Genomic DNA, 27,193 nt, shown 5'->3' with positions numbered 1-27,193 from the left:
GGGTCCCTGCGCTGGCGCCGGGGACAGTCGAGGCCTCCTCCCCAGGGCCTGCTCCTCAGCCCCCGGGCCCCTCTCAGCCTAGCCTCGTGGGAGACGAAGGTCTTAGGATTTGTAATGCGGTGAGACTGGCCCGTAGCCTTCGACCCGCTTCGAGTTCACGAGTCCGGCCCAGACTCTCCCACGCGGCCTGTGCCAAGTGAAGACCACATTTTATTTAGATGAGTTTCTTAAATGGCAGAACTAACCTTGGTTAAAAAGGAGACACCAAACTAGCATCTTCTTAGCTTGTAACCCCGTGGCAGACAGTTAGCAAACAAGGGGGAGCTCTGGCTACCAGGGAAGGATTCAGGAGCTGAGAGGGGGCTGCAAAGGCAGAAATGTCCCAGACTGGGAGCTAGGCAAGGCCACAGGGTGGGAGGCTGAGGGCAGAAAAGGGCCTCATGGTCCATGGGGCATTGTCTGAATTTTCAGTGTGCAGATGGGCCAACTCTATGGTGTAGAGAAGGGGGTCTGTGCAGCTTAGCTGTTGGCCCGCTATTAGCAATTGGCCTTCAAACTGTAGTCAGAAACCTAGTTACAACAAATACTATCAGGATCCAGTAGATTTTTAACCACAAGGAAACACCTACCCTTGCAGCAATCACGTTTTATCTTGGTCACCACCTACTCAAAATATGAGGGACCCAGGCTCGTGGCCAGATGGCCATGGAAATAAGAATTCTGGTATAATAAAAATAGTTAGGGGTGCTGGCTGGCAGTCGGTGGAACATGCAACTCTTAATTTCTGGGTTGTGAGTTCAAGCCCAGAGTTGGATAGAGTTTAAAGAACTTTAAAACAAACAACTGTTAAATCTGGGTGGTATTAGGGGGACCTGGGTGGCTCGGTGGTTAACCATCTGCCTTCAGCTCAGGTCATAATGGCCCTGGAATGGAGTTCCATGGAGGGCTCCCTGCTCAGCAGGGAGTCTGCTTCTCCCCACCTGCCACTCCCCCTGCTTGTGCTCTGACAAGTAAATCTAAAAAGGAAAAAAGAAAGAAAGAAAGAAAAAAAAAAAAGCCAGGCGGTACTGGATGCTGATAAAGCAGTACTTCACTTAATTACAAAGAAAAGATTGGGAAGAGAAGGGGGAAAAAAGGACACAGAGACATCAACTTCAAATAAAGCTCATGGCTCTAGTTTCTAGTATACAGTACTGTAAACCTCAAAATGCACAAAATGAGGAGTCCAGAGACTTTTAAGAGAAGTAAGCCTTTATTTCCTTGTTTCACAAATAAACTTGGCTGAATTGGTTGCTTTTTGGTGATTAGTCAAAGAGACCAAATCCCATATCCTCGTCCGACTCCTCCGACTCTTCCTTTGCTTCAACCTTGGCTGGGGCTGCGGCGGCAGCAGGTGCAGCAGTGGTGGCAGCAGCCACGGGGGCAGCGGCCACAAATGCAGATGGATCAGCCAAGAAGGCCTTGACCTGAAGCAAGGGGAAATGTTTGTGATCAAAGTGGTCATCCACAACCTCGGCTACCCACAACCCCTCAGCTCTAGTTCAATGGCCAACAACTTCTCGGCCACTGAAGCCTTCCCTAGAGATGATCACACAAGAGAGCTTGGGTGTGGCCTGGTAAGCTTGGGCCCAGCTCTTACCCATCAACTAACCCCTCTTTGGGTCTCCTGTCATTTCTAAAGTCAAGGACACACCTCCCCTGCCCCCTAACTTCTTAAGTAAACTTAAAAATGTATCTGCTTTGTAAAATACGATCACTGAAGTGCAACTGAGCACGCTGCTGTCTATTTATCCCGTCAGGGCCACTGTGGTCCTACTGGGTTTTTACCTTTTCAGCAAGTGGGAAGGTGTAATCGGTCTCCACAGACAAAGCCAAGACCCGCTTGTATCCATTGATGATAGAATGGGGCACTGATGCAACAGTCGGGTAACCTATCTGCAGACATACGCTGGCAACATTGCGCACACCCTAGGAGGGGGGTAAAAGTTCCATTTCAGTTGAGCTATCTTACAGACAAGACTGTGAAGTCCAAGCAATGTTCAACAGCAGACAAGACTTCCAGACTGACTTGCTGTATCTCACACAGGACACTTACCTCACAGCAAATGCTTCTGGCAGGGCAATTCAGACCCAGTCATTTATAAACGCTTTTTGCCCTTATTCCCAACATGAGTATTTCCTGTACCATAATGATGGCATTTACTTCAAAAGTCACCATCTTGTGAAATGTAAACTAAGCTAACCACTGAGTTCTATGAGAAAAAAAAAAATGTTAAGCTAATTCCAGATGTGAATTTCACCCACAAATGAGATTTCCAAAAAATAGTTAACAGTATATATAGCTGCAATTTTTCATTTGTCCAAGAAAGGAATTACATCTTCTATCACCTTATTCATCAATTAAAAAATATTTTAATGGCAAAAACTAAGCAAGCTAGTCTCAGGAAAAGTCAATCCTCCGCAAACAGGATACCTGGCAACATTTACATGTTACATGGTCGTTTTTCTCATTTCTCCTTTGACTCAGGACACTACTCAAAATCTCCTGTTTTGTTACAGGCCCTAGAATAACAATGGCCCTCACGATGTGCCCAGTGCTGTCTGAAGGCTTTTTACTCAATTCATTAAATTCTTCAACCTTAAATTATTACTGCTGTTTTACAGATGAGGAAACTGAAACAGATTAAATAATCGTCTCTGGTTACGTGGCTAATTTCAGCTGCGTAGCGAGGACTCAGTCTGAAGCTAGCCATGCTCTCAATCATGAATGTACCAAAGGCCTGAAATGGACAGCTTGTACCTCCAGGAAGCGAGAATGCAGAGTTTCCTCTGTGATGTCAAGCACTTCAGGGTTGTAGATGCTGCCATTGTCAAACACCTGCTGGATGATCAGCCCAAAGGAGAAGGGGGAGATGTTCAGCATGTTCAACAGTGTGGCTTCGCTGGCTCCCACTTTGTCTCCGGTCTTAATCAGCTGCACATCACTCTGAAGAACAAGGTAACAGTTGGCAATCAATACCTGGACAGCCAGCAGGTCCACAGCACCAAGCCCCCACCACTTGCCTGGCTAGCACTGGACAAGCCAAGTCCACTCACCAGGATTTCAATGGTGCCTCTGGAGATTTTAGTGGTGATGCCTAAAGCCTGGAAGAAGGAGGTCTTCTCGGGCCCCAGACCAGTGTTCTGGGCTGGCACAGTGACTTCACATGGGGCTATGGCACCAGCACGGGCGGCAGCTGGCACCTGAACAAAAACAACAGTGAGAAGTCTTCTCTCCACAAAGACAAATTGAAAATGGTCAGTTTTGGTTTTATTTTTTTTTTTAAAGATTTTATTTATTTATTTGACAGAGATAGAGACAGCCAGCGAGAGAGGGAACACAAGCAGGGGGAGTGGGAGAGGAAGAAGCAGGCTCCCAGCAGAGGAGCCTGATGCGGGGCTCGATCCCAGAACGCCGGGATCACGCCCTGAGCCGAAGGCAGATGCTTAACCGCTGTGCCACCCAGGCGCCCCAAGTTTTGGTTTTAAAAAGCCAAAATTAATGATACGATCTCCTTAGCCAACCTGATTCTCTCCTTACCTTATTGGCCAGCAGCATGTCCCTGATCTCAGTGAGGTCCTCCTTGGTGAACACAAAGCCCACATTCCCCCGGATATGTGGCAACAGTCTGCAAAGAAAAGTTTACAGGAGATAGTCACCTTACAGCACCATTCTTCTCCAGGAAAGGGGAGAAGGGCACTGGGAAGGGAGGACAAAGATGCCCAAGAGAATTAACTGACTTCTCCAGAGCTGGGTTGTTCTCCAGATGCCCTCGGATGGCCTTGCGCATCATGGTGTTCTTGCCCATCAGCACGACAGCCTTCCCGCGGAGGGACATGCGGATCTGCTGCATCTGCTTTGAACCCACGTTGTCTGCTCCCACAATGAAGCATTTGGGATAATCATCCAAAAGTTGCTACAAAAACAAGCCAGAAACAAACAATGTTTAGCAGGAAGAGGGAAAATATCGAAAGAAACCAAATTCCACAATCATCGGTTTCCATCTCACTCCCTTTCTCCTAGGCTTTTGAAGTGATTCAGAAATTGGGACAATTCCTCCCACTGGGAGCCACCTGAATTGTAAAATTGACAGATTTATCAAAGATTCGCACCCTGAGTATGAATGGTGAAAATCAGGTTTCTACATTCAATCCCCCAATTTTTTTACTGTAACATCCATTTTTCATTTTTCCCAGTCATGAGGCATGTTTCTGATTCACTAAATGGCTGCCATCGACAGAAAAAAACAACTATTCCAAATAAAGTTAGGTTTACAGCACGAGGTAAAACAAACACAACAAAATGCTACTTGCAGAATCTAGATTGTGCATATGTGATTATTGGACAATCCCTTTAAATTCTGTCTAAAAACTTTCATGGTAAGTAGGGGAGAATAGACTAAGCTCCACAAAGCAGCCTAATGCCTGAAGACGACCATGGTCTGCATTTTTGTGCAGGGAAGACACCCTCCCCGCAAAGACCACCCAAGAGAACACATTCACAGGATGTTTGGTATCTGGACAAGACCTAAATATGCAACAAGTTGCCACTTTATAATGAGTCACTCATTGGCACAGGCGTTCCCAAAATGGAGACAGAAGAGCAAAAGTATGATGAGCGCTATTTGGAAACCAGACAGACCAGAGTATGAGTGCTGTCATCTTAGGAGCCACTTAAACTGCCTGAGCCCATTATCCGCAACAGGGCGGGGGGGAGGGGGGGTTGGAGATCTCCGCAAACTGTAGAAATTAAAATGAGATTTGCCTAAAATTGTCGTTCAGTAGCTGGCGCCCAGGAGGTGCTCAACACATGACAGTTCGTGGTCCCTATTAGCGCCCAGGGCCCAAGCAGCATAATGGGCGACCGCGACCCATCCCCACACTTACGATGATCTTAAGGAAGTAGTTGGACTTCCAGGTCGCCCTGTCTTCCCTGGGCATCACGGCGGTGCGTCAGGGATTGCCACGCAGGGTTTAAAGACGATGTCACTGCGAAGAGAGAGGGAGCTCAGACACCCCCCGACACCCGTCACCACGGCCCCGCCGGCCTCCAAGCCCGAGGCCTATGCAGGGCAGGCCACGCGTGAGCGCCCGCCAGCTAGGCTTGGGGCTGCCACCGTCGTCGCCTTCGCCGCCACTCGGGGAGCGCAAGCCATCGTTGAGGCCCCAGGCCGGACAGGCCCGGACCCGCCCCCTCCCAAGACCCCACAAAGAACCCCCCCCATCTTTCCCGCCGCCGGTGCCCGGGGCGACTACAGCAGCCACACGAACCTCTCACGAGGACGCCTGGAGAGAGGAGGGCCGCGCGCCGGCACACACCTTTTATATGTGGACGAAGCGGCCAATCAGAAGACGCGGACAGTGTCCCCACCTATTGGCTGGTGCCGACGCTTGTCTGGTGACGCTTAACTGATGTAGACAGCCATTGGGTGATATTGCTGCCACTCCAGCCAACGGGAAGCTGCCTTTCAATAGAGCCGTTAAGAAGGCGCCTCTTCATGTTGGAGCTGCTGTCTCAACGCTGCTTCCCTCTGCTGGCCCGGAGCCGCTCGCGTTCAGGAGCTAGATCTTGTGCGAGCTGAGCGTTCAAGTCGCAAACTAAAAAGCCGGACGTGGAGCTGAGGAATAATTGCACATGCTTTAGAAACAGCATGGTCTCTTGTCTACTCTATAGTTCGTTCTTCGCCTACCAAAACAGAGGAACCCTTTAAAACCTAAATCAGACCTGCTAAACCTCCTAAAACCTGACTTGCTCAAAATTCCTCAAAGGTTTCCTATTTCTTCAGAGTAAAAGCCTAAAAACTTAAACTGCCTACAGGGCCCTACAGCATCTGCTCTGGACCTCCACCCCTATAATCTCATCTCTTTTCCTACTGACTCTCCCTTCCAGCCAGACGAGCTGCTCTTTGCTGTTTTCCGAAGCATGCTCCCACTTGAGGGGTCGTGCACTAGCTAGTCCCTCTTCCTGGTAGGCTCCTCGCTGATATCCACAGAATTAACTCCATCGAGTCTTGGCTCAAATATCATGTGCTCAAGGAGGCCTACCCTGATCGCCCTATTTAAAATTACCCAAAACCCACTGCCACTCCCCCTTACTCTGTTCTATTTTTTTCCGGTAGCACTTACACCTTTTTTTCTTTTTTTTTTTTTTCTTTTAGCACTTACACCTTATAACACACTGTATAACTTACTATGTTGTGGGTTGTGTGTCTCTCCCTGCAAGAATGCAAGCTCCACAAAGCAGAGACTTTTGTCTTGTGCCTGGCACATAGCAGGCGTATAGTAAATATTTGTTGAGCGAATGAATGCAAGGTTTGCGGTCAGAAGACCTGGATCCATACCCTTCCTCTACCACTTGCTAACTGTGTCATCTTAGGAAGTGATTTCACCTTGCTGACCCTCTGTTTCCCTTTCCTTAACTGTAGAATGGGTATAATGAAGTATCCACATTCTAGAGTTGCTGTGAGAATTAAATGAGGTAGGTATGTGTTAAGACTTAGCCCAGTGCCTGGAATGTAGGAGGAAGTTGCTAAATTCTAGTTTCTTTTATTATGCATTCATTCAACACTTATTTGAACACTTGTGCTAGATCAATAATTTTTTTTTCTGGTAATGACTGAGGTAGATCCCAGGGCAGAAGGGGTGTTTCTATCTTTGGCCTTTCAAGTTAGAAATTTCTGTATTTTTGTTTCAAAGCCTCCTAGTGCCTCTGATGACCGGCTGTTAAGAGAATTGTTGGAGTCAATTACTGCTAAGATCTCTTTTTAATGACAATGTATTACTGCATGCTCACCATTGTGCTAAGTACTTTATACACATTACTATTGTGAATCTTTGCAACAATTCCCTGAGGAGGTACAGTTTTAGCATTTCCGTTTATCAATGAGAAAATTCAGAGAGAATAAACAGCTTGCTCAAGCCCCAATTAACAATGGCTTAGGAACTGAAATCCAGGAGCAAGTTCAAAGCCCATGGGCCTCAAGATGCTATACAGTCCCTTCCAAACCCTGAGGCTGTCTCTCTCCAGATGCACTTTTCCAAGTATATACACCCTCACATGGTACCTTTCCAAGGACATCCTGGCTCTGATGATATAAATACCGTCTCTAATTGTAGTACATCAATATAATGGAATATCATGAAGCCATTAAAAAATGAAGCAGATCTATATTTATTGACACGGGAAAATACAAAGTAGTTGAGTGAAAAAGCAAATTACAGTGAAATGCGCCATATCCATTTCTGGAAATGAAATAAATTCAACATGGTCTGGGAAAATAAACCATCATCACCTTTGGATGAGGGTTGAAGATAATTTCCACTTGAGCTCACTGTTAAATGGCCAAGATTCCAACTAGAATTCAACATGTTGCTTTTGGAAAACTATTCCAGAGAACAGGGAAATTGTGAAGCATCTCAAAGGGGAACAATGCTATATCCTGGAAGTTCCTGGGGCCCAGGACTGGGTTCTGGCTCAGATAAGAAAGCATGCAAATATGGACACGATCACTGGGGGGCAGTAGAGACCCATCCTCCGCTCTAAGTTCGCCAACTTCCGCTGGGAAGGTTCCACACCCAAGGTGTGGTGCCAACACGGGGGGGGGGGGGGGGGGGGGTTGATGGTATCTGGTCAAAGCAGGAACACAGGCAGGGGCAAGCCCTGGGTTCACATCCTGCCTCTGAGCTCACTAAGAGGGTTGTGTTGTGCATGTCAGTTCTCTTCTCTGAACTCTTTTCTGGTTCTGTGTGAGGCCACCCACAGGCCCACATGAGGATGCCCTCAGTGAATCTACAGCCAAGCACTAGGGCAGGGCCTGACCCACGCAGGGCCCAACAACACTGCTCCCCCTGCTTTTCCTCACCAACTGCTGAGGGAGGAGCAAAGCGCATGCAAGGATCCCGTCCCTGGGGGCTTTCTGCCTCAAGTAAGGGAACATCACTGAGTAACCTTCAATATGGTCCCCACGAGTTTGGGGAGGGTTTGGTCTCTCTTCTGGTACTAAGTTGTTACCTCAGACAGCCAAGAAAAGGAACTAGGCATGGGTGAAAATAATGGCAAACTTTATTGGCATAAATCACAGGAATTGACATGGGGAAAAGCCAGGTTAGAAGTTTACAGAGAAAAAAAAAATAAAATAAAATCATCAAATAACCATTGACCCAGAGGGTGGACCCCAGAAACCCCAGTCCCCCTAGGGGAGGGGCCTGGGGCAGGTCACTGTAAACAGAGCAATAAGGCCTATGGGTGGAAGTGGAGACATCAGACCTTTGGAGGGGCCTGGATGACCTCCTCAGACCGGGGCTGCTCCCAGTCCTGCCTCAAAGGAGGGGGACCCTCTTCGGAGACCCCTGCATGCTCAGCCTCTGCTACGAGGCTAGTGGAGTGGTCGGGATCTTCCTCACTTTAGACCCCACAGGGGCCCCTTTCTGCTGACCCAGAACCCCAGGCCTGCCTGCTCCTGTTTCATCCGTGGGGGCCAGAGCTCTAGGGGCTTCCCACTATGTTAGCAGGATCCTGTCCCTCTGCCCAGAGTCCTATCAGGCCCCCTTGCAACCACCTGGGCCCTATTCCCCAGACCTCCAGCCTTCAGGAAGGGCAGGAAGTTTGAGGAAATGATGGGCTCTGTGGAATCAACAAGACCAATGGTCAACACCAAATACCAGCTTTCCTGAGAAGGCAGAAGAGCCACAGAGAAGCGGTGAGGAGGCCGAGAATGTTCAGTGGGTTCTCTTTGTTGCCAAGAAGTTCACAGGGGAGCAAATGCTCCTGATGGCTTACTCAGACAGGAATCAGCACCCCCAAAGTGCACTTCCCCCTTCTTCCTCAAGAACAGGATGGATGAGGTTCAGAATTCTAGGCCCCAAAGGGCAAGACACCCTGAGGCCAGTTTCAGTTAAGAGCTTGCTGGCCCAGGTAGTATCCAGGAAGGGGTTCTAAAATACAGCAGTTTATAAAACAGTCCTGTTGAGCTGTGAAGTTAAGGAAGGGGAGTCATAGAGCTGCTCCCAGTTCACCTGCTTGTGCTAAGAAAAAATAAAATACAAATTGCTTCCCCACCCCAAGCCCTCAGTACAAGGCAAACCCCATGCCACAGCCATTGTCACCAACAGGACCAGTGGCCATGGATGAGAGGAGTACAAAAGGGGACATCTTTAAAATCTCTTCAAAATCATTTTGTATAGAGAAGTAAAAGCAACTCAGATGATATGAATTCAAACCTCAGTGTAGAAATCTATCAAAGTCGGTACAGTGTCCAGGCATGGGGGGAAACTCCCCACCTCACGCCGTCCCAGAGACGGAAGAAGTGACTATAAAACATTATTGCTGGAGAGGCCTTTCTCAGTAGAACCAGAGCAGTTATGGGGGGTCGAGGGGCAGTGGCCCAGGCCTGGGGAGACTGGAAGGGCAGGAGGAGCGCAAGAAACCTTCCACGGCCCCTCGAACACCTCCACCCTTGGATAGATGGACTTATGCTGGCATCGTCTGAAGAGAGCCGGTATCCCCCAAAACCCTCAGGACAAGGATAATTAGGTCGGGATGGGGGGAGATGGATAAAAAAAGACCCTATCTGACCCTGCCTGCCATTCCCCCTGGCTCCACTGCCGAAGTATGAGTAAGAGATGGCTCCAGTGTGGGGTGCTGGCCTGGCCAGGCGGGTTCGTGGGGACACACATGGTGTAGGGCGGGGCCCTCCAGCCTCCACCTCTGGGGAGCCTGGGGAGGGCTACAGGAGGAGGAAGGCCCAGAGGCTCTGGCAGGGGAGAGGAGAGCAGGCCCTCTGGCCATCCTGCACCAGCCGAGGACACGGGTTCCAGTTTCAGTCGGGTTTGCCCCTTCACCCCTGGGCAAGGCCTCTGGGTCACAGTAGCAGTTGGGGAGGCTGGGCCAGGGCAGGGGGGCCATGAAGGACGCCTAGCAGAAGAGCTTGAGGAAGCAGTTCTGACAGTAAGGCTTGTCGTTCTGCTCCTTGAAGGTGCCCTTGTTGAGCTGCTTGAGGCAGAAGGCACAGACGAAGTGCTCCGGATGGAACTTCTTGGCCATGGCGGTGATGCAGCGGCCCGTAATGGGCTTCTGGCAGCCAGAGCAGAGTGAGCCTCGCCGCTCGTGGTAGTGCACCTCACAGTAGGGCTGCCCGTCGTGCTCGAAGAAGCTGCCGTTGATGAAGGGCGTGAAGCACTCCTGCAAGGCAGAAGAGGGGGCAGGGCGGAGGGCGGGGGTGGGGGACTCAGGCTGGGGCTCGGGCTGAGACAGCCACCGCCGGGAGGGGCAGAAGACAGTCACGCTTACGCCTCCCACTTGCTGAGCACCCTATGTGCGAAGTGCTGCACTAAACACTTACTGGATTCTCCCAACAGAAGAGGCCACTGAGGCCTAGAAGTTCAGTAACTTGCCTGAGGTCACGCAGCTACTAAGTTGCACAGCCTGGATTCAAACAGATGTCTGACTCCTGGGCAGGTGGCTGGAACACTGTGCCCAGAAACCAACCTGCATACTTGGGTATTAAAGGCACTGAGAAGTCCTACAGTGAGCAGTGTTTCCCAAACTTATCTGGTCTGAGAGCTCTTGTTGGATCCCTAACGTCTGTGGACTCCCATTACCACCAGAATGAAGCTGGTACTGCATTATCTCATTTCATTCTCACATGCCCTTTTGCTGCACACGACCAGTTCCAGGGCCGCTGCACAAGACAAGGCTGGGGGATGTGTCTACCTTCCTCTTGGTTTCTCTCCTAGCCTCATTCTGATCCCTGGCCCAGGACCCAATGGACTTGAAGAATTGTACCCCCTATCTGCTCAGCACTTTAATAACCCTAAGTTAGATCCAGACAGCACAAAGCGGGGGGGCCTTCTCTCCCAGCTCTCTCCAGATGAGGGGACTCCTTACCCGGCACACAAAGCATTCGGGATGCCAGAGAGTGTTGAGGGCCGAGATGTAGTTCTCCAGGATGGCCCGGGCACAGCCGCCACACTTGGGTGCGAACATGTCAAAGTAATCCTTCCGGCAGTAGGCCTTGCCATCTTTCTCATGGAACCCTGAGAAGCAGGGGTTTGGGGGGCCGAGTGAAGGCCTCTAGAGATGGAGCCATCCCGACTCTAACAACAGCGAAGTCTCCTGCCCCTGCCTCCCAAGCGCTGGGGGGAACAGGGAGGGACAGCGAGGTGGTCTGCCTGCCAGTCATACCTTCGGGACCAAAGAAGGCTCCACACTGGGCGCAGAAGAAGTGCTCAGGGTGCCACGTCCGGTCAAGGGCTGTCACCACTTTCTGTGAGAGTGAAGCATGGGGTCAGAGCCCAGGTGCCGACCCACTGGACAGATCCCGCAGCAGAGACTCACAGGCAGGACTGTCCTTCCCCGCCTGACCCCGCCAGAGATCAGGTCTCTGCTCACTGTGCTGATTACCACTGGGAATTCCGATTTATGGAAGGATGTGACATGCCAGACATACTTTCTCTCCTGAATCTTCCCATGTAGTTAAGGTCACAGGTTCTACTGCGACTCCCATCTTGTAAGTGGAAAACAGGCTCCAAGAGGCTGAGCGTTTCTCTTAACATCACACAGCAGGAGAGGGAGAGAACCAGCACGCCACTCCATTTATCAGGGCAGGGCTCCTAAGCCCTGGAGTGTCTGCAGCAAGTAATTTGGGATGGGAGGTGGAAGGGAGGTAGAGGGGCCCTGCATCCAGCCTGAGTCCGAATCCCAGCCCCACCATTTCCTAGCTGTGTGAGCTCGAGCGTATGAGTGACCTCTCTGAGCGTCAGATGGCAGGAGCAACAGTGAAGAACTGGGCAGTCCACCTGCCCTCCCGCCATGCTGCAGGGACTCACATCCAGGATGGGACCGTTGCAGTAGTAGCAGCGCGGAGAGAAGAGGTTGTGATAGTCCTTTTCACAGTAGGGCTGTCCATCCCGCTCGAAGAAGTTCCGGGATCCGATCTCCTCTTGGCAATGGGTGCAGACGAAGTGCTCTGGGTGCCACGTCTTTCCCATGGCAGTCACGACCTGGGGAAGGAGGCAGAACGTGGCTCAGGGCCCTGGCCTGCCACAGAGCAGCCTCCCTGGGATGAGCCAAGCTCCGGCCACCTGCGGCTCCCTCCCCTGCTCCACCTCCACCATCATCACCTGCCCGGCAATGGGCTTCTTGCAGGCCCCGCAGACCCCTTTGGCAACCGTGGCGACCCCCAGTTTGTTCAGGTCAGACTGCAGGCTCCCCAGCATACTATCCAGCTGGCTCCCAGGCTTCGGGGGCCCCCCAGGGGGAGAGCTGCTCCCCGTCTTCCCCTGGGCCATGAACTGCGGAGACAGGGAGAGAGGCGATCAGGACTTCCCAGCTTGGGGATGAGGTCTCACAACACCGCGGCACCAGGGGCTTTTCTCCCTCCTGGACAGGTGGGCTGAGGGAGGCAGGCAGTACAACCTCCTCCAGGGCCTCCAGAGCCCAGAGCCCAGAGTGTGGGAGTGGCATCCACAAGACATCCTGGTAGTCAGAGGGGCTTGAGGCACCCCACTGGCCTGACCAAGGCCCAGAAAACAGGCAAGCAGGACCCTAAGCCCCCAGCCTCGGCACTGACCCCTCCCTCGTCCTGCCCTTCGGGACTGCTCTGCCTGTCGTTCGGAGGCCAGCCGGCCGCCCACGCTTCTCCATCCGCCATTTGTTCCAGGCCCTGGATCTTGGATAGGGGAGGAAATGAGGACAAGAAAATTGTTTTTAATTAAGGAAGAAAGAAAAAGAGACCTCTGGATCGGACCATTTCACAAAAGGGCATCTAGGATGAGATAAGAGGATCCCACCCCACCACTACCACTGGCAGTACCAGAATTAGGAGAAGTCTAGAGAAAAAATGACCCAACAGAGGCCCAGGGAGAGATGAAGGGGAAGAAGGTGAGCCCACGAAAGGCATGGACACAGGGAAAGAAAGTAACTGGGGCTGAGAGCACAGAAGCCTTCCAGGTCCTGGCCTGGGGGCTGGAGGGGAGGGGCAGGTTTGGTTTCCCTTCTGGGGATGGCTTCCTCAGAGGAGCCTGGGGCAGGACCAAGGGACACGGGGAAGGGGCAGGCAGAGAGAAGCCCCACTGGGAAGCAAGAGGACAGCTGACATCAAGGGGCTGGGAGCGTAGACAGCAGGTTAAGAGAGGGTCCAGGGTCAAGGCAAAGTCTAAGGAAGGACTGTGGTACTGTCCTGACTTGTGGACAGAGGGCCAGAGGGCGTGTGTGTGTGTGTATGTGTCCGCAAGTATGCAGAGTGGGGACACAGCCCAGGGAGCACGGGGACAGGGAGGCCTGCCTGCATCGGGGGGAAGAGCGGGTCCTCGTCGGTCTGGCAGCCCACGGACCTCCAAGTGTGGGGTGCAGGAGGGGGAGGGGTGGGGCCCTGCACACCCTCCTCCTGAAGCCCTGCCACAGCACTCGGGACCCCAGGGGAACCTCGGGCAAGAGCGGAGGGCCCCAGGGAGGAGGGGGCGGGTAGGCTGGGTGAGGGAGAAGGGCTGCTGGCTGAGGTGTCTTTGTGCTGCTGGAGCAAAGGGACAGGAGGAGGAGGAGGAGAAGCCAGAACAGAGAAGGTTCTTCTTAGGGGAACAGGGGAGCCAGGAGGGAAGACGACCTGGGAAGAAGAAAGAAGGGAGAGAGATGAAGCAGAGCAGAAGAGCGGGGAACAAGCCATCCCCAGGCTCCCCCTGGGCCTTCCCGCTCTGGCACCAAGAGTGAGGCCAGTCTCACCAGGCCACAGGCTGCAGGACCCCTTCCCCCACCCTCCCTCACACACCACATCTCCCCTCCAGCCATCCTGGGCAAGAATCAGGATGCCTACTGGCCTGGCCCTGGCCCTGGCCCAGCCCCGGGCACCTCCTCACTACCTTCTCTACCAGCTGCCCCCCAGCCCGCCTCCCACGAGGCTGCACAGTGATGATGACGCCCTCGGTCAGCCAGTCCTCGGCAGAGGCCCCTGCTGCCCCCGCTGCCTCCTCTGCCTCCGGCTGGATGCCCAGCCGACCCTGCAGCTCTGCGATGAGCCGCTCCTGGGATGGGGTCCTGCTCAGGGTGGCGGGGTCCAGCCGGCGGCGAGGGGAGGGCTCCCGGGACATGGGGTGTGCGTGGCCCGTCTCCCGGCTCCTCCTGATCACAGAGCGGATCTGAGGGGGGAGGGGGAAGCTGTCACAGTCCCACTCAGGGCTCAGCCGAGGCTGCTCAGTCCACACTCAGGTGCCCCGGGCAGGAGAGGGCAAAACAAAACTGCCAGAGAAGAGCCAAGCTGAGGTGAGGTGGAGGCGGGGGGCAGAGCAGACTCCCTCCACCCAGCGCTGTCCTCCAAGTCAGCAATGACCTTGGGCAAGACTTCACTTCCAGGGGCCTCGGCTTCTCTATCCTTGAAATGGGGTTAGAGTGTTTTCTTGGCTGCCTTACGGGGTTACTCCAAGATTATTTGAAAGGATGTAAGTGGACATTCTTAAAAAGGCAAAGGCTTGTTTTTTTGATCTGTAATAGAAAAATGTGATCCTTCCTGCCAGTAAATCTTTTAATTAGTTTTTTTCCTGGTGTATATTATAACCTACTGATTTGTAGTGGTTTTGGGTTTTCTTTTGTTGTTGTTGCTCTAGTCTCTTTTTGGAAAGGACATAAAATTTTAATCAAGCAAGAAGCAAATAAGAACAGTAACATCAGCCATGGCTTATTGAGGACCACGTGCTGTGTTCTCAGCACTTTACAGGCATTACCTCATTTAATCCTTGGACAGCGATGAGGGGAAATGGTCTATGATAACCCCTATTTTCTATTTTTTAAGTAGGCTCCACACCCAACATGGGGCCCGAACTCACGGCCCCAAGACCAAGGGTCGCACGCTCTACTGACTGAGCCAGCCAGGCCCCCTTACTATTACCCCCATTTTAAAGATAAGAAAGCTGAGGCTGGTGGGGGTTTGCCCAAGGTCACACAGGGTAGCAAGTACTGGAAGCGCAGTTTGTATTCAGTACTATCTGGTTCCAAAGCCCATGCTTTTAACCATTTCGCACACATCACATCAGGAGGTCTGGGGTAGCCCATCTAGAGGAAAGAGCCTTAAAACAAGCAAGAGGCGGACTGCCACTAAGAGAATTTCCAGGGCCCAGAGGCTCCCTGGCCCCACAGAGCCCACTCTGAATACTGGTCATCAGGGTCACAGGCCACGCGATCTCGGGATTTGCTGCCCAAGCAGACATGCACAGAGTGGGAGGCTACATGCAGTTAGCCAGGAGCGGCCCACACTCAGGCCCGCCGAGGGCCATGCCGAGCAGCCGTGCGAGCTTGCGCCTGCCTGGCCAGAGGTGGAAATCCTCTCAGTGGTGTTGGGCGTGTCCATGACCACGGCAGGTGGAAGCTCCGGCTGTTCCCTCTTGGCCTCGGCAGCAGCTTCGGTGGTACCCTCTGGCCACCTGGGGGTCTCAGGTCCCTGGGTTGGCCTGACCAGGCTTCCCCTCATGGGTCTCTGGCCTAACTGCTCCTCGTCAACTGGGGCCGGGTGGCTGCTTGCCGGCTCCCCTGGCTCTGGCTTTGCCCTCTGCTTCCGCTGTCCACATTCCTTTGTGAGACTCCAGGTATCTGGGAAGATAGCCTGACGGTCCACGGCCACGACAGCTGGCTCAGTTGCTTCCTGGAAGCTGGATGTGGCTCCGTGGGGGATCTCAGGCCTGAGCGCCTCCAAAGCCCATGGCTGCTCCCGAGCAGCAGCCATGGCGTCCTCTGGGTACAAAGGGTTGGCCAACAGCCGGTGGGGGTCTCCAAGCTCCTGGGGACCTGCGTGCCCAGCTTGGCGGGGTGGCATGTGGCAGGGGGGCGCCCTGGAAAGCGCATTTGTAAGGTTTGGTAGGTATCTCCAAACCTGAGCCCGACTCTCTGCACCAAACGGCCCCAGAGAACCCTCCACAGAGGGAGACCTTGAGCTGGGAGTGTCAGGTGTCGCCTGGAGGCCAGCCAAATCAAGCCAGCTGGGAGCCACAGGAGGTAGAAGGCCCCGCCCATTATCAGGGTCCTCCAAACAGGGGACCTCCTGGGTGGGAGCGTGGCCTCCAGAGGAGAGCTTAGTAGTGGATGGCGAGAATACAGAGGGCCCAGGAGGAGGAGGAGAAGGAGAAGGTATATGGTGTGGGGATGGAGCTGGTTTGGGCAGCAGCCCCGGGGAGCTCAAGGCCACAGCAGAGGAGCTGGTCTGGAAGAGGAGAAACACAAGAGGCAGAAAGGAGAGGAGAGAGAGATGGGAGAGGTGAGGAGAGATGCTCTCTGCAAGGGGTGGGCTTGGCCTGAGGGCTCTGAGAGCCACCAACTACACTGACCAAGGCTAGACCGAGGTAGCTGAGAAGCTGAAGCATGGGGACTGGCCTGCGAAAAAGACCCAGACCCCAAAAAGGTTTTCCTCGGCTCCACAACCCTGGCCCCTGTCAAACCCAGGCAGCAGAAAGCTGCCCCTGAGCCATGCCTGTGGGGCCGCCCCAGTCAGAGTAGAGACAAGGGAGAAAAGGCTACAGAGGGAGGACCATGGGGGACCGGTGACCAGGAAGGTCAGCCCAAGCACCAATCGAGGGAGAGTCAGCCGCAGGCAGCTGCTCTGCTTCCTCCAAACTTCTCCACTTGGCCATCTCCCCCAGACAATCCTAGCCTTCCTACGTCCCCCAAGACCTTCATCTCGGGGCACAGCTAGAACCAGCACACTATGACACTAGCTGTCTCAGAAGATAAAAACAGGGGCACCTGGGGGGCTCAGTCGGTAAAGCGTCTGACTCTTGATTTCAGATCAGGTCATGATCTCAGGGTCCTGGGATCAAGCCCCACATCAGGCTCCCGCTCAGCAGAGAGTCCACTTGAGATTCTCTCTCTCTCTCTCTCCTCCCCTGCCCCTCCACCTGCTCCTACTCTCTCTCTCAAATAAATAATCTTAAAAAAAAAAAAAAAAAAAACAGCCTAAAGGTTGGTAGTGCAGGGCTCCCCAGGGCCAACACCAAAGTCCAAGGGACTTGTTTCTGATGGTGGCCACTCACCACCCACAACCACCGACACGTGAGGGTCACAAGCCCATACAGCTCCCATCCCCCACTGTGAAACCCCAGCTGGAGGGACTCTTGGAGGTACCCTCAGGGCCAAGAGCACTCAGCCAGCTCGCTCCCCTTCTCAGATTCCCTACTTCATGCCCCAAAGGTCTCGTGCAGACCCACGTGGAAGGGTGAAGTCAGCAACTGCTAGAGATCAGTCCGAATCAATCCCCATGGAGGCACTGCATCTTCTAAATAAAACATCTCGGGTCTGGCAAGCCTGGGAGGCCCAGGATGGGAGGGGAAGGGAAGCCTCACGCAGGACTGGCCCAGGAGCCTGAAGGGTTAGGTTTCCCACAGACAGAACCTATGGGGACTCGGGCCTGTGGAGGGTGGGGGGAAGGATGGAGGGTGGCTAGTAAAAAACACCTATGCATTCAGGAGCCAGAGGCAGAAAGAAAAGGGATGGGTTGAGGACAGACAGCCAGCGTGGGAGATGGGGCTCCAGGGCAAATGACCTCAGGCACAGGATCCCAGTCCCACACGGCCCAGCAGAGAATGCCCTCCCCCACCAAGAGCAACCATCAACACAGAGTCCTTTGTCCCAGCCTCCTGATCCCCTGGGTGGCTGGGAGCTGGGAGCAACCGGGAGGAAGGAATGTCCCTGCTAAGTGCGTCTCTGCCTTCCCAGGCTGTGAGGCAGCCCAGTGCCCGTGAAGCCTGGTCTGACCCTCCTGGCAGAGGGCATCCTGGTGAGGCCCGAGCACCGCAGGGTCCCTGGCTCAGGACAAGGCTGAGCGCCCAAGTTCCAGCTACTCACACGGAGGTACAGGGGAGGAGAATGAGGGGGCGGGGAAGAGGAGGGGTCTCGGGGCACCTTGAAATCCGAAAGGGAGGCCATCAGCTCGTCCAGCTCCCTGGTGGCAGAGGAGGCTGAGATGCGTGTCTGCTGCTGACTGGAGGTGACTCGCTGAGGGCTGCTCATCTCGCCCTGGTTCACAGTGATGGCGGGGCTGCAGGGCAGGCACGGCATCAGCGGGGACCCCGGAGGCCAGCTCCGTGTTCCCCCAGAGTGGCCCTCTCCTCTCCAGGGTCTCAACATCTCAACTCTCACATTGGGGTCCTCCCACCCGACTCCAGAGAAGCCTGCCGGCTTCCAATCTCTCCGGGGGGCGGGGGGCGGGGTATGCAGTCAGCCACGGGACAGAGCGGAGGGGAGCTGGCATGGGAGAAGAGGGCAGCTCGACCAGCCCCTTTCTCAGGAGGACATCTCTGGCCCTCCTCGCCCGAGTTCGAGCTTCCCTGTTAAACAAGCCCAAGCACCACGTGTACCCACTCCCACAACACCCTATGTACCTGTGAGATTGTTCCAACAACACAGTAACACCAAGAAGGGCTAACGTTTAGGAACCACCAACCATGTGTGTTATGTGCTCGGAGCCAGAAACCATTCCAGATACTTTACATGTATTATGGGGTCTCATCCCATCAAGGTAGGTGGTCTTATTGCCATTATCCTATATCCCTTTATCCCATTTTATAGACAGGAAAACTAAGGCTTGAGAGACAACACTCAGTAAGGAACCCTTGGAGTGTGGCTCCGACCCCTGCCACTTAGCTGCTGGCACCCTCTGCGTGCACGATGTCACCTTTTCTGATGGGTGGGGGCTCAATGAAGGCAGGGAAGGTGTCCATGAGCTTCCACAAACACCCCAGTGCCTGGTCCAGGGCCTGGCAAACAACAGGCCCTCAGAAGGGAATGGGTGACAACTGGCCCAAGCGGACAGACACTGGAGCACAGCGCGGGCTGGGCGAGACCTCCCCTGCCCGGGAAAGGCCAGTGAGACTCACACGGGGCTGGGCACGGAGCTCTCCAGTTCATCCAAGAGACTCTCCACGCTGGGCCGCACGTCCTCCAGCCCGCGGCCCCCATTCCGCTTGGGCTTCTCTTTCGTCAGAGGCCCGGCTTTGCCCCCCAGTGGGCTGTTATTCTCCGGGATGCCATAGTGGGGGCTCAGAGCCCCAGGCAGCGGGGGGCTCGAGTTGGCCTCATCTTGGAAGAGCGAGAGAGAAAGGCTGCTCAGCCCTGATCCCTCTGGGGATCCAGAGGCCAGCAGGTAGGCCCAGGGGGGCCAGGGGGCCAGTCCTACCTGCAGAGAAGCCTGGGGGGTTATGCTGCACCGCGTTCAGTTCCAGCAGCAGGCGGTCAAGTTCAGAAAGGTTGCTGCCCAGGGAGGAGCTCATCACCGTGGGTGAAGGCTCGGCCGACTTCTGCTTATTGGGAAAACTGAGAGGCACAGGGGAGGCCGTAGTGAGAGGTGCCCCCCAGCTTTGACAGCCCCCCCAAGACCTCCCGGAGATAAGATGGAGCAGGTGTGAAGTCTCCCCCAGCAAGAGAGGGGAGAGTGGAGAAGGGATGTGGTGAGAAGAGGGGAAGAAGGAAGTCTTGCCTCAGTTCCTCAACGATACAGGGTGACGTGACAACCCAACCCTGCTACTGTATCTACCGTATGGAGACGGCAGCACTAAGGCCACCGGGCCAGCCCAAGGCAGTACGAGCTGGCCTGGAGCCTCGGGGCCTTCTGCATGCCGTTGCCAGGCCTGACCCCTGGCCTCAGACCTTCCAAGCAGGAGGGGAAGGAGCGCACGGAGGGCTGCGTCAGTACCTGTAGACGTGCTCTTCCTCACCGGCTCGGGAACACGGAGGGCCTGTGCCGTCCTGAGGGACGGAGGCACTGGAAGTTTTGGCACCGGAGTCGTACACGGGTGACGGGGACTGAGGCTGCAGGGAACAGAATGCTCAGAGCCTCCCCCGAGGGGAGGAACAGGAACAGCCCGAGTCACCCCCAGGAGGCTCCGGCTCACAGTCTCACCAGGGAATTTCCACACTCCGGCCAGGAGACAGGTGATTAACACTTGGTCACGTGTCCCCTCACATGGCATCTGGGAGACCTGGACGTTTCCCAGCCCCTCTCCCCATCGCCCGGATCCCATTCCTCCCCTGGCTCCCCAGGCTGCTGCCAGACAAGCTCCTGCTGCCCCAAAGACTCGGTTCCCTGTCTTCCCGGCCCCTGTCCCCACCTTACCTGCTGGTGGATGAATCGGGAGGCACTGGGCTGCCACTGGTCTAAGGGGTCAAGGATCGTGCCATTGAGGGCCTCACTGGACGGGGGCGGCGGGATAGGGGGTGGCACGGCAATCTCCTGGTATGTGTGGTTTCCAGTTGGGTATGAGTAGGGGGTCTCCTCGGGCAAGAACACGGGCCGTTTGGAGATGTGGGAGGTGGTGGACTCCAAGTCTGCCAGCAGGGCGTCTGCAGAGAGAACACGAAGAGAGCTGGTAGGAACCAGGGATCCTGGGAACACACTGTCCAGTGGCAGTGCCCTCCCTGGCTGCTGCACCCAAGAGTTAATCACTTCTGAGCACCTGCCCCACCCCTGGGAGAAAGAACCAGCCCCAGGGCAGGAAGCTATCAGCCCAGACCAGCCTGGCTAAGAGCCAGCTTCTAAAACTGACCTCGTCTCCCCAGCCCACGGCTGAAGGTGCTGTGGAGGCTCCTGCGCGGCCCTTGGGGCTCTCCTACCTCTGGCACTTGGGCACCTGCGTTCCCTCCCGACAGGGCTGTGCAGCTGGCTGGCTGGAAGTCAGAAATGCCTGCCTGGAACTCGGCACTCTGACTGCACAGGGCAAGGCGGAGAGAATGGGCGGGAGGGGCCCCACGTCACAGGGAGGGGCCCAGCCAGTGCCAGGTCCCACTTAAATTCCAGGAGCTTGGGCTTTCTCAGCAACCTCCCCTCATCCAACTGGAGCAGTCCCTGGGGTATGGTACCTGCCTTTCTGACCAGGTAGAAGCAAAACCCCAGGCTCCGTGCTCCTCCCGAGGCCCTGGGCTACAGGGTGAGGTACGTGGGGAGGTGGGGGCTGGGTCGAGGCTGGTGCAGTGTTCCCCACCCCCTCAGCCGAGCAGGGGGCAGGACTGCCCCGTAGGCTGTTTCTGTGGAAGCCTGGCAAGCAGCCTGGCCCCAGAGGCTCCAGGGCCCCGCTACTCTGCTTTTAACAGCAGAAGGGAGCTGAATTGAGTGCAAGCTTCCATTACCCTGGCACTGGGCAGCCAACGGGGGGGCCCTGGATCTCCCCAGTCTCCAGACAAGGGAATATCTGGAGGGGCAGGAGTAGGAACTGCTGACAGCCCCTCAACTTCAATCCTCCCCTCCTGAGACCCTCAACAGCCCCACAGCTCAGAGAGCCTGGCCCCAACACCACACCCTCATTCCTACCATATTCAAGGACTTGATCTCACTCTCACTTTCCCGCCGACCTGCTGGGGGTCAGGAATGCTCAGTCCCTGGCCCTTAGGATATTATTTATGAGAATGTGATGGCTGTGTCTACCGCCAATCACTAGTAACAGGCAGCACGCTAAGCACTGCATGTATGGGGTCTCTCCGTTAATCCTGATACTGGATAAAGCTGGCATTCTGATCCTCCCCTTACAGATGGGGAAAGGGGCTTCAAGAGGCGCTGGAACCTGCCCAGATCACAAAGCCAGTTAGAGACAGGACTGTCTGGCTCTTCGGTAGCCCCAAGCTCCAAAAATCTGGCGTGCAAGAGTCTGCTGTGATCACAACATGATGCCACATTTAAACAGTACAACTTCCTGAATATCGGGGCCCTGGCTGATCCTTCCTCACAGCCCTGTCCCCAACCCCACCCCTGCTCGGTGGAGGGAAGGAAGCAAGGGGGGCCCACACCTCCCAGCAGCCTGCCTGCCCTCCCACGCCCAAGGCTGGCCACACCTACCCCCAGCTCCTACCCAGCTGCTCAGAGGGGGAGCCTGTCACAAGGCCCAGGACCCTGGGGCCAACAGCCCGGCACAAGGGTCTTCTGACTTCCGAGGCAAGTCAGCTCCTGCAGCCCCCTCCCCCTCCAGATCCTCTAGAAGAGTCTGGCTTCCTGTCTCTAACAAAGCAGAACTAGACACAGTCAGTGTGTGCCTAGGTAATAACAGAAAAGAAACCCGTGTCCAGGGCCAATCTCAGTGGCCTCTGAATGGCCGCACCTGCTGCCTTGGCTTCACACAGCACCCCACTTCCCCTGGGCCCAATTCAGCACGGACAGGGTCTCCCCTTTTCCACCAAAGGCAGAGCTGGCTAGAAAACCCCACAGGGCTCCCCAGAGCAGGCAGCATGTGCAGCCCCGGTGGGAATAACAGGAGTAGCTGCCAAGCTTGACTGCCCACCAGGAGCTTGACCCTGTGTTCCTTCCCTTCCTCCTCACAGCAACACTAGCACGGAGGGTACAAGTGAGGCACAGAGAGGCAGAGTCACGTGCCCATAATGCCAACGCTGGCAGACGGGACACAGCCAGGATCTGAACTCAGGTCTCTCAGACTCCAAATACTCAGAAGACAAATGGTTAACCTCTCCCACCAGACCCTCCGAGTGAGGGTTTCCGCTGCCCTCTGCCTCCAATCCCCTCCCCCTCCCCCAGACTCGAAGAGAAGTCCGGTTTACAATTTCACTGGGGTCTTTTAAACACCAATACATCTGTTGGTCAGAAGGAGCAATCTTAGGGAGACAGAAACAAAAGATCCCAGGAGTTCAAGTCCTAGCTCCTCTACCGACTCTCTGCGGCCACACAGCCAATCCTTTTGCTTCCCCAAGCCTCAGCTGTCCCGGCAAGGTGGGGTTCGTAATTCCCACCTCACGGTATTGGCGTGAGGTCTACACGGAACAGCACATGCTACAGTACATGGGAAGCTGCAAACGCCAGATCTTATTCGTTTTGTGAAATTCTGAAAAACACCTTCCTCCAAGGAGGTCAAGTTGGATGCAAAGTACCATCTTCTATGGGCAGGATCTGGGTAAGACATGACAAGGGCAATCCTCGTGAGAAGAGCGAAGTAATAAAGTAATATTCAGAGTGAAGCGTGTGTGGACGCCAGGGAAAAAGCACATCAAACGTGTGTCTGCCTGAGTGCGAGAGAGCACATGCACGAGCCAGGGGGCCTCTGGTGTAGCTTCCTTCTCTCCCTGCACCCTTAGTCATTGCTCAGTGACTGCACAGGACTTGGTGCCACTGTCTCCCCAAAGCCCCCCCACAAATGCCTCAGGGAAGGGAGCCAGGAATATAGGAGGCAGCCAAGGAGGCCTCTGGCCTCTACTTTGGATTCCTATGGGTGCAGAAGGCCACTATGTCCCCAAAGCCTGCAAAATGGTAACGGGCCAAAGTCTCCTTGCAAGCTCAGCAAACTCCTCCCCTGCTTGAGTCAACAGAGGCGGCAGAGGGAAGACTGCTCACAGGAGTCCACTTACAAGCAGCACCCCATGGGTGGGTCCTCCAGTTTTCAGCTACACCTACTGCCTAGTACCTAGCTCTAAATACCCAACAGCCGGGATCAGAGTCCGTCTACACAAACCCCAAAGAAGAATGGACACCGTCCCCCTCCCTTGTAGGATACACTCCAGATACACAGTGGCAGTACCGGAAGCAAGAGGGGTGCGGGGGGGGGGGGGGGCTCCTTCCTCCAAGCTAGGGAAGGCTCTAAACGTCCTGAACATTTCTGCACTAAGTTTCTGGGTCCAAACCTGAAACCTTGCAGACAAGTCAGAGCCACCAGGACCACCCAAGCCACTCTGCGGAAGGAAGCTCTCCCTAGGGCTTCCCATCCCTTTTCTGGAAGAAACTACCCTGGAGGGTGCAGGCTTTTTGCCTCTCTGGGCCAGCTGATGCATGTCCCTGCACTTCCACCCACACAAGAGGGAAAGTGGAAGTCTCTGGGTGAGACCATTCAATGTGTGTGCCAGGGGGAGGGGTTCTGCTCTCCAGATAGGTGGGGGAGGGGATGGAAGGCTTGGTGCAAAGTCTCCAGCCCACCAGGGGCAAAGGACACCCAGCTCTGCCCTGGCGAGGAAGGGGTGCGGCCCGTCCGAGGCTTCCCGCCAGAGGGCGCTATTGGCCCGTCTGCTCCCAGCGGCGGGTACAGTAACCGAAGGTAAACTCGCGCAACCACGGAATTTTCGAGCCGGGGAAGACCCGGGAGCCCCCGGCCATGGGCTCCCTGGGGAAGTTTCAATCCCGAGAAAGCTCGGTGAGCTGGAGGGACGGAGCAGCTACGAGAGGAGCACGAGGTGTCTGCAAACCTCCCACCCGTGCCTGGGGCACACGAATATTTGAAAGCACGACGGAAGAGTGACGCAGCCTCGCAGGGCTCCGGAGACCCACAGGGACGCGCGCCCCTCTGCAGACACAGCGCCGGCGGGCGCCCCCCGTCCCCACCCCGCAGCCGGGCCTGGGCCCAAGCAGCCGCTCAGATCGGGGGCGCCCTCGGGCCCGCAGGCCGCTTGGGGGAGGGGGGGCAGGCGGCCTGAGCGGGCGGGGTGCACCCGGCCAGGCCGAGACGAATAGGCCCTTTCCCGGGCCCCAGTGACCCGCCGAACGTAATCCTGCAGGCTAGGCGGGCGGTGGGAGGTGGGGTGGGGGCGGGAGCCTCGGGGTCTGCAGCCCCGCGAGGGGAGTGAGGGGGCTGATGGGGTTAAGACTCAGACGTCCCGGATGGCTGCCCAGGGAGGGAGGGGTAGAGGGCCGGTCTGCCTGCATTCCAGGATGCAAGCCACAGTTGCGCCCCTGACATTCCCAAACCAGCCTGGGGATGCAGGACAGGGGCATCTTAGCCCTCCTCATGTCCCCCAGACTGCGGTTCTGGGGACCTAGGCTGACCCACTGACACATGACACCCTATAATAAGTTAAAGAGACGCAATGAACCCCTTCCACCTCCACCCCCAATGAAGTATAAAAACAAGTTAGACTCTTTCACAAGCCTGGCTTCCTCCTATCCAAGCCTTGGCCACTCCTGAGTGTGTGATAAAGACTGTCAAGACCAGAGCTGGGCAGGTGCCAAGAGATAAAGGTCTATCCACCAGGATCCCTCAAGTTGGGGGCAGGGGTGTGGGTGATGGAGGACCCAGGACTACTCCATTCTCTCCTCCCAGGCTCTAAAGACACTAGATGTTAGAACTTGCACAGGCGGAACTCTGAGTCACACAGACTCTGCTCAGTGGCCAAGCTGCTCGGCTAGGCTGCTTAACGGTTCTTGTGCCTCAGTTTTCTTGTCTGTCTGACGGGAATGTCACCATTTTACTCACGGGAGCAAGGAATATCATGAGAAAACGGATACACGGTGCTTGCTTAGCACTGTCCCTGGAAGAGAGCACACTCAGTAAATTGCTAGCCTGGGGGAGCTAGCTCCCAGAGAGATGGTTAGCCCTGGAGGGGCAAGAGAAAGCGCCTCCTCTTCCTATCCCAGTCCTGACGCAAAGGAGGCTGCAATACAGGACCAGCGGTTAGGGGCACCATTCTGGGGAAAAGAAAGCCACCCTGGAGAGGCCTCCCCACCAGGTCTCCAGGTCTCCACACCCACTCCTCCATCGGAGGCTCTGGGCTGAACTAGAAGAGGTGGGGTCCTTCAGCCTTCAGAAGACCCCACCTCAAAATGCCTTGTATTCTTGAGGACTGGCCCAGGAAAGCCCGCAGTTAGAACTCATTCTTTTCCTTTTCAAGACTCCACTCACCCACCTTCCTTCTGCGGGCCTTAACTCCGCTTTCGTCACCCCAGGGCAGGGGCTGGCACAGTCTCCTTAGGAGCTGACAAGCAGAAGGAAGGAGCAGCAAGCACCACCCTGAGAGTTCCAGCACAGGAGGCAAGGGGCTGCCATAGCGCAGGGGCCTTCCCCACAGTCCAGGGCCAGCTGTCCATCCCTGCCATTTAATAGGCGATCGGATTCTCAGAGAGACAGCAGCGGCTCAGCCCCCTTCCCACAAGTCCTAGAGAGGCCCGGTCTTAGGCCTGTCTACCCTGCTGGATTCAGAACTCTGGGCAGGGCAAGGGAAGTTTCAGCTCAGGCCCGGTGGCCTCAAGTGTCAGAGGAGAAGCTGCCCAAGCTCAGGGATCCAAGCAGTGAGCGGGCTCAGCCCTTCCTAAGGAAGGAGCTATGTAAACAGCAGGACCAGCTCCTCAGGGATGGTCTCATCTCAGCCCCTTTGCTGAGACTCTTCCAGATTAGGAAGGAAGCCGGACAAGAAGGCGGGTCCCCCTTCCCCCAGCCCTGAGCACACGAGCAGTTAGAGCAGAGGTAATCTAATCCACAGCGGGGTACTTTTATTCAGTGAGTAACTCCCCAGGAATGGGGAGCTGGGTATATTTATCCTGATAACTGCCGTTGGAGGAAAGGCAGATCTGTGACCAGTAAGGGCCAATCCACAATTAGGCCAGCCCCCTCTGCCCCCACCAGGCCCAGGGACCCACAGGGCCTGGACACTGACTAGGAGGTCAATCTCCTGGAGGGGCCTTCCCTGCCAATTTGGGTCCAGTCCCTCTCCCTGTCTCCTCTCCAAGAATTAAGCCCTGGAGAGCAGGGGCCTTGTCGATCTTGCTTGATACCTCTCCCCAGAAGCCAGAATGACAGGGGCTGTGAGGAGGAGGAGGAAGATGGGGAGGGAGCAGTGAGCAGAGAAAAGCCAGTGCAGAGTAGGAACCAGGACGCAAGGATTCCAGGCCCAGACAGCTGGGTGCCTGGCAGCACGTGGAACAACCCACATGGGTCATCTTCTCTGTCTGTAAAATGGGCAGAACCCAATCTGTCCCCATGCCCGGGAGCAAACTCTAGGGAGGAGAAAACACAGTTTCAGGTAAGACTTAGATAGCATCTCCGGCTCTTTGGAGTTTGTCTAAATCCAAGGCATTGCTATTATCTGAATCCCAGACAGGAACTACTTTCCCTAAGGGGATGGATGAGAAACAATCAATACTGTAGTGTCATTTAAATATTTCATAGCCGTGCCTGGAGGTTATGAAGACTTAGCCACCCTTCTCCTTCGCTGACTCATGCCTCACTCAACAGGAACTGCCATTTTACTGTCTCAGCCCTAGAGGAAGTGTGGGCTGGGGGTGACACACGGGAAACCAGGGGGGCAGGCCGGAGTCTTCCAATCTGCTGCCCGGAAAGCTGGGAGGTGGCCCTCTGGGTGTGGCATTTCTACCCTGGGCTTCCCACATGCCAGGGAGGGTGGTTTCCTGTCTGCCGAGGAGCCCTTCCTTGCAGGGGCTGACACAACATGAGTGTGCCGGCTGGGTCACCTTTATTGGGTGCCTGGCTT

At 55.1% G+C, this 27,193-nt stretch overlaps 2 protein-coding genes across 6 annotated transcripts in view; both read right to left on the bottom strand.

The window, feature by feature from the left end:
• Positions 1-1,230: 1,230 nt before the first annotated feature.
• RPLP0 (ribosomal protein lateral stalk subunit P0) lies at positions 1,231-5,368 on the bottom strand. The gene is made up of 8 exons (XM_045791580.2): positions 5,311-5,368; positions 4,927-5,028; positions 3,781-3,956; positions 3,581-3,668; positions 3,097-3,243; positions 2,801-2,986; positions 1,828-1,968; positions 1,231-1,466 (listed from the first exon to the last, which is right to left on the bottom strand). Exons 2-8 carry the CDS (start codon positions 4,978-4,980, stop codon positions 1,305-1,307), a joined length of 954 nt encoding a protein of 317 aa, XP_045647536.1. The 5' UTR covers positions 4,981-5,028; positions 5,311-5,368; the 3' UTR covers positions 1,231-1,304.
• Positions 5,369-8,083: 2,715 nt separating this feature from the next.
• The window catches only part of PXN (paxillin), a 45,950-nt gene continuing 26,840 nt past the window's right edge, over positions 8,084-27,193 (bottom strand). Inside the window, exons 2-16 of one of the 5 annotated variants that reach the window (XM_045791575.2) lie at positions 20,554-20,674; positions 20,124-20,350; positions 19,704-19,819; positions 19,188-19,324; positions 18,889-19,090; positions 17,915-18,050; positions 15,330-16,220; positions 13,894-14,169; positions 13,323-13,640; positions 12,609-12,707; positions 12,160-12,330; positions 11,866-12,039; positions 11,222-11,303; positions 10,925-11,073; positions 8,084-10,219 (exon numbers count right to left, since the gene is read on the bottom strand). In XM_045791575.2, the coding sequence (XP_045647531.2) occupies positions 9,953-10,219; positions 10,925-11,073; positions 11,222-11,303; positions 11,866-12,039; positions 12,160-12,330; positions 12,609-12,707; positions 13,323-13,640; positions 13,894-14,169; positions 15,330-16,220; positions 17,915-18,050; positions 18,889-19,090; positions 19,188-19,281 (2,859 nt within the window). In that variant the 5' untranslated portion in view covers positions 19,282-19,324; positions 19,704-19,819; positions 20,124-20,350; positions 20,554-20,674 and the 3' untranslated portion in view covers positions 8,084-9,952. The remainder of the gene's footprint in view (positions 10,220-10,924; positions 11,074-11,221; positions 11,304-11,865; positions 12,040-12,159; positions 12,331-12,608; positions 12,708-13,322; positions 13,641-13,893; positions 14,170-15,329; positions 16,221-17,914; positions 18,051-18,888; positions 19,091-19,187; positions 19,325-19,703; positions 19,820-20,123; positions 20,351-20,553; positions 20,675-27,193) is intronic. The other 4 variants (XM_045791573.2, XM_087857281.1, XM_087857282.1 and 1 more) reach the window with 4 other exon arrangements.

The sequence above is a fragment of the Ursus americanus genome, chromosome 30 (assembly GCF_024610735.1).
Source record: "Ursus americanus isolate L20-20 chromosome 30, mUrsAme1.1.p, whole genome shotgun sequence".
In the NCBI taxonomy this organism is placed as follows: Eukaryota; Metazoa; Chordata; class Mammalia; order Carnivora; family Ursidae; genus Ursus; species Ursus americanus.
This window is presented reverse-complemented; position numbering and strand designations above follow the sequence as displayed.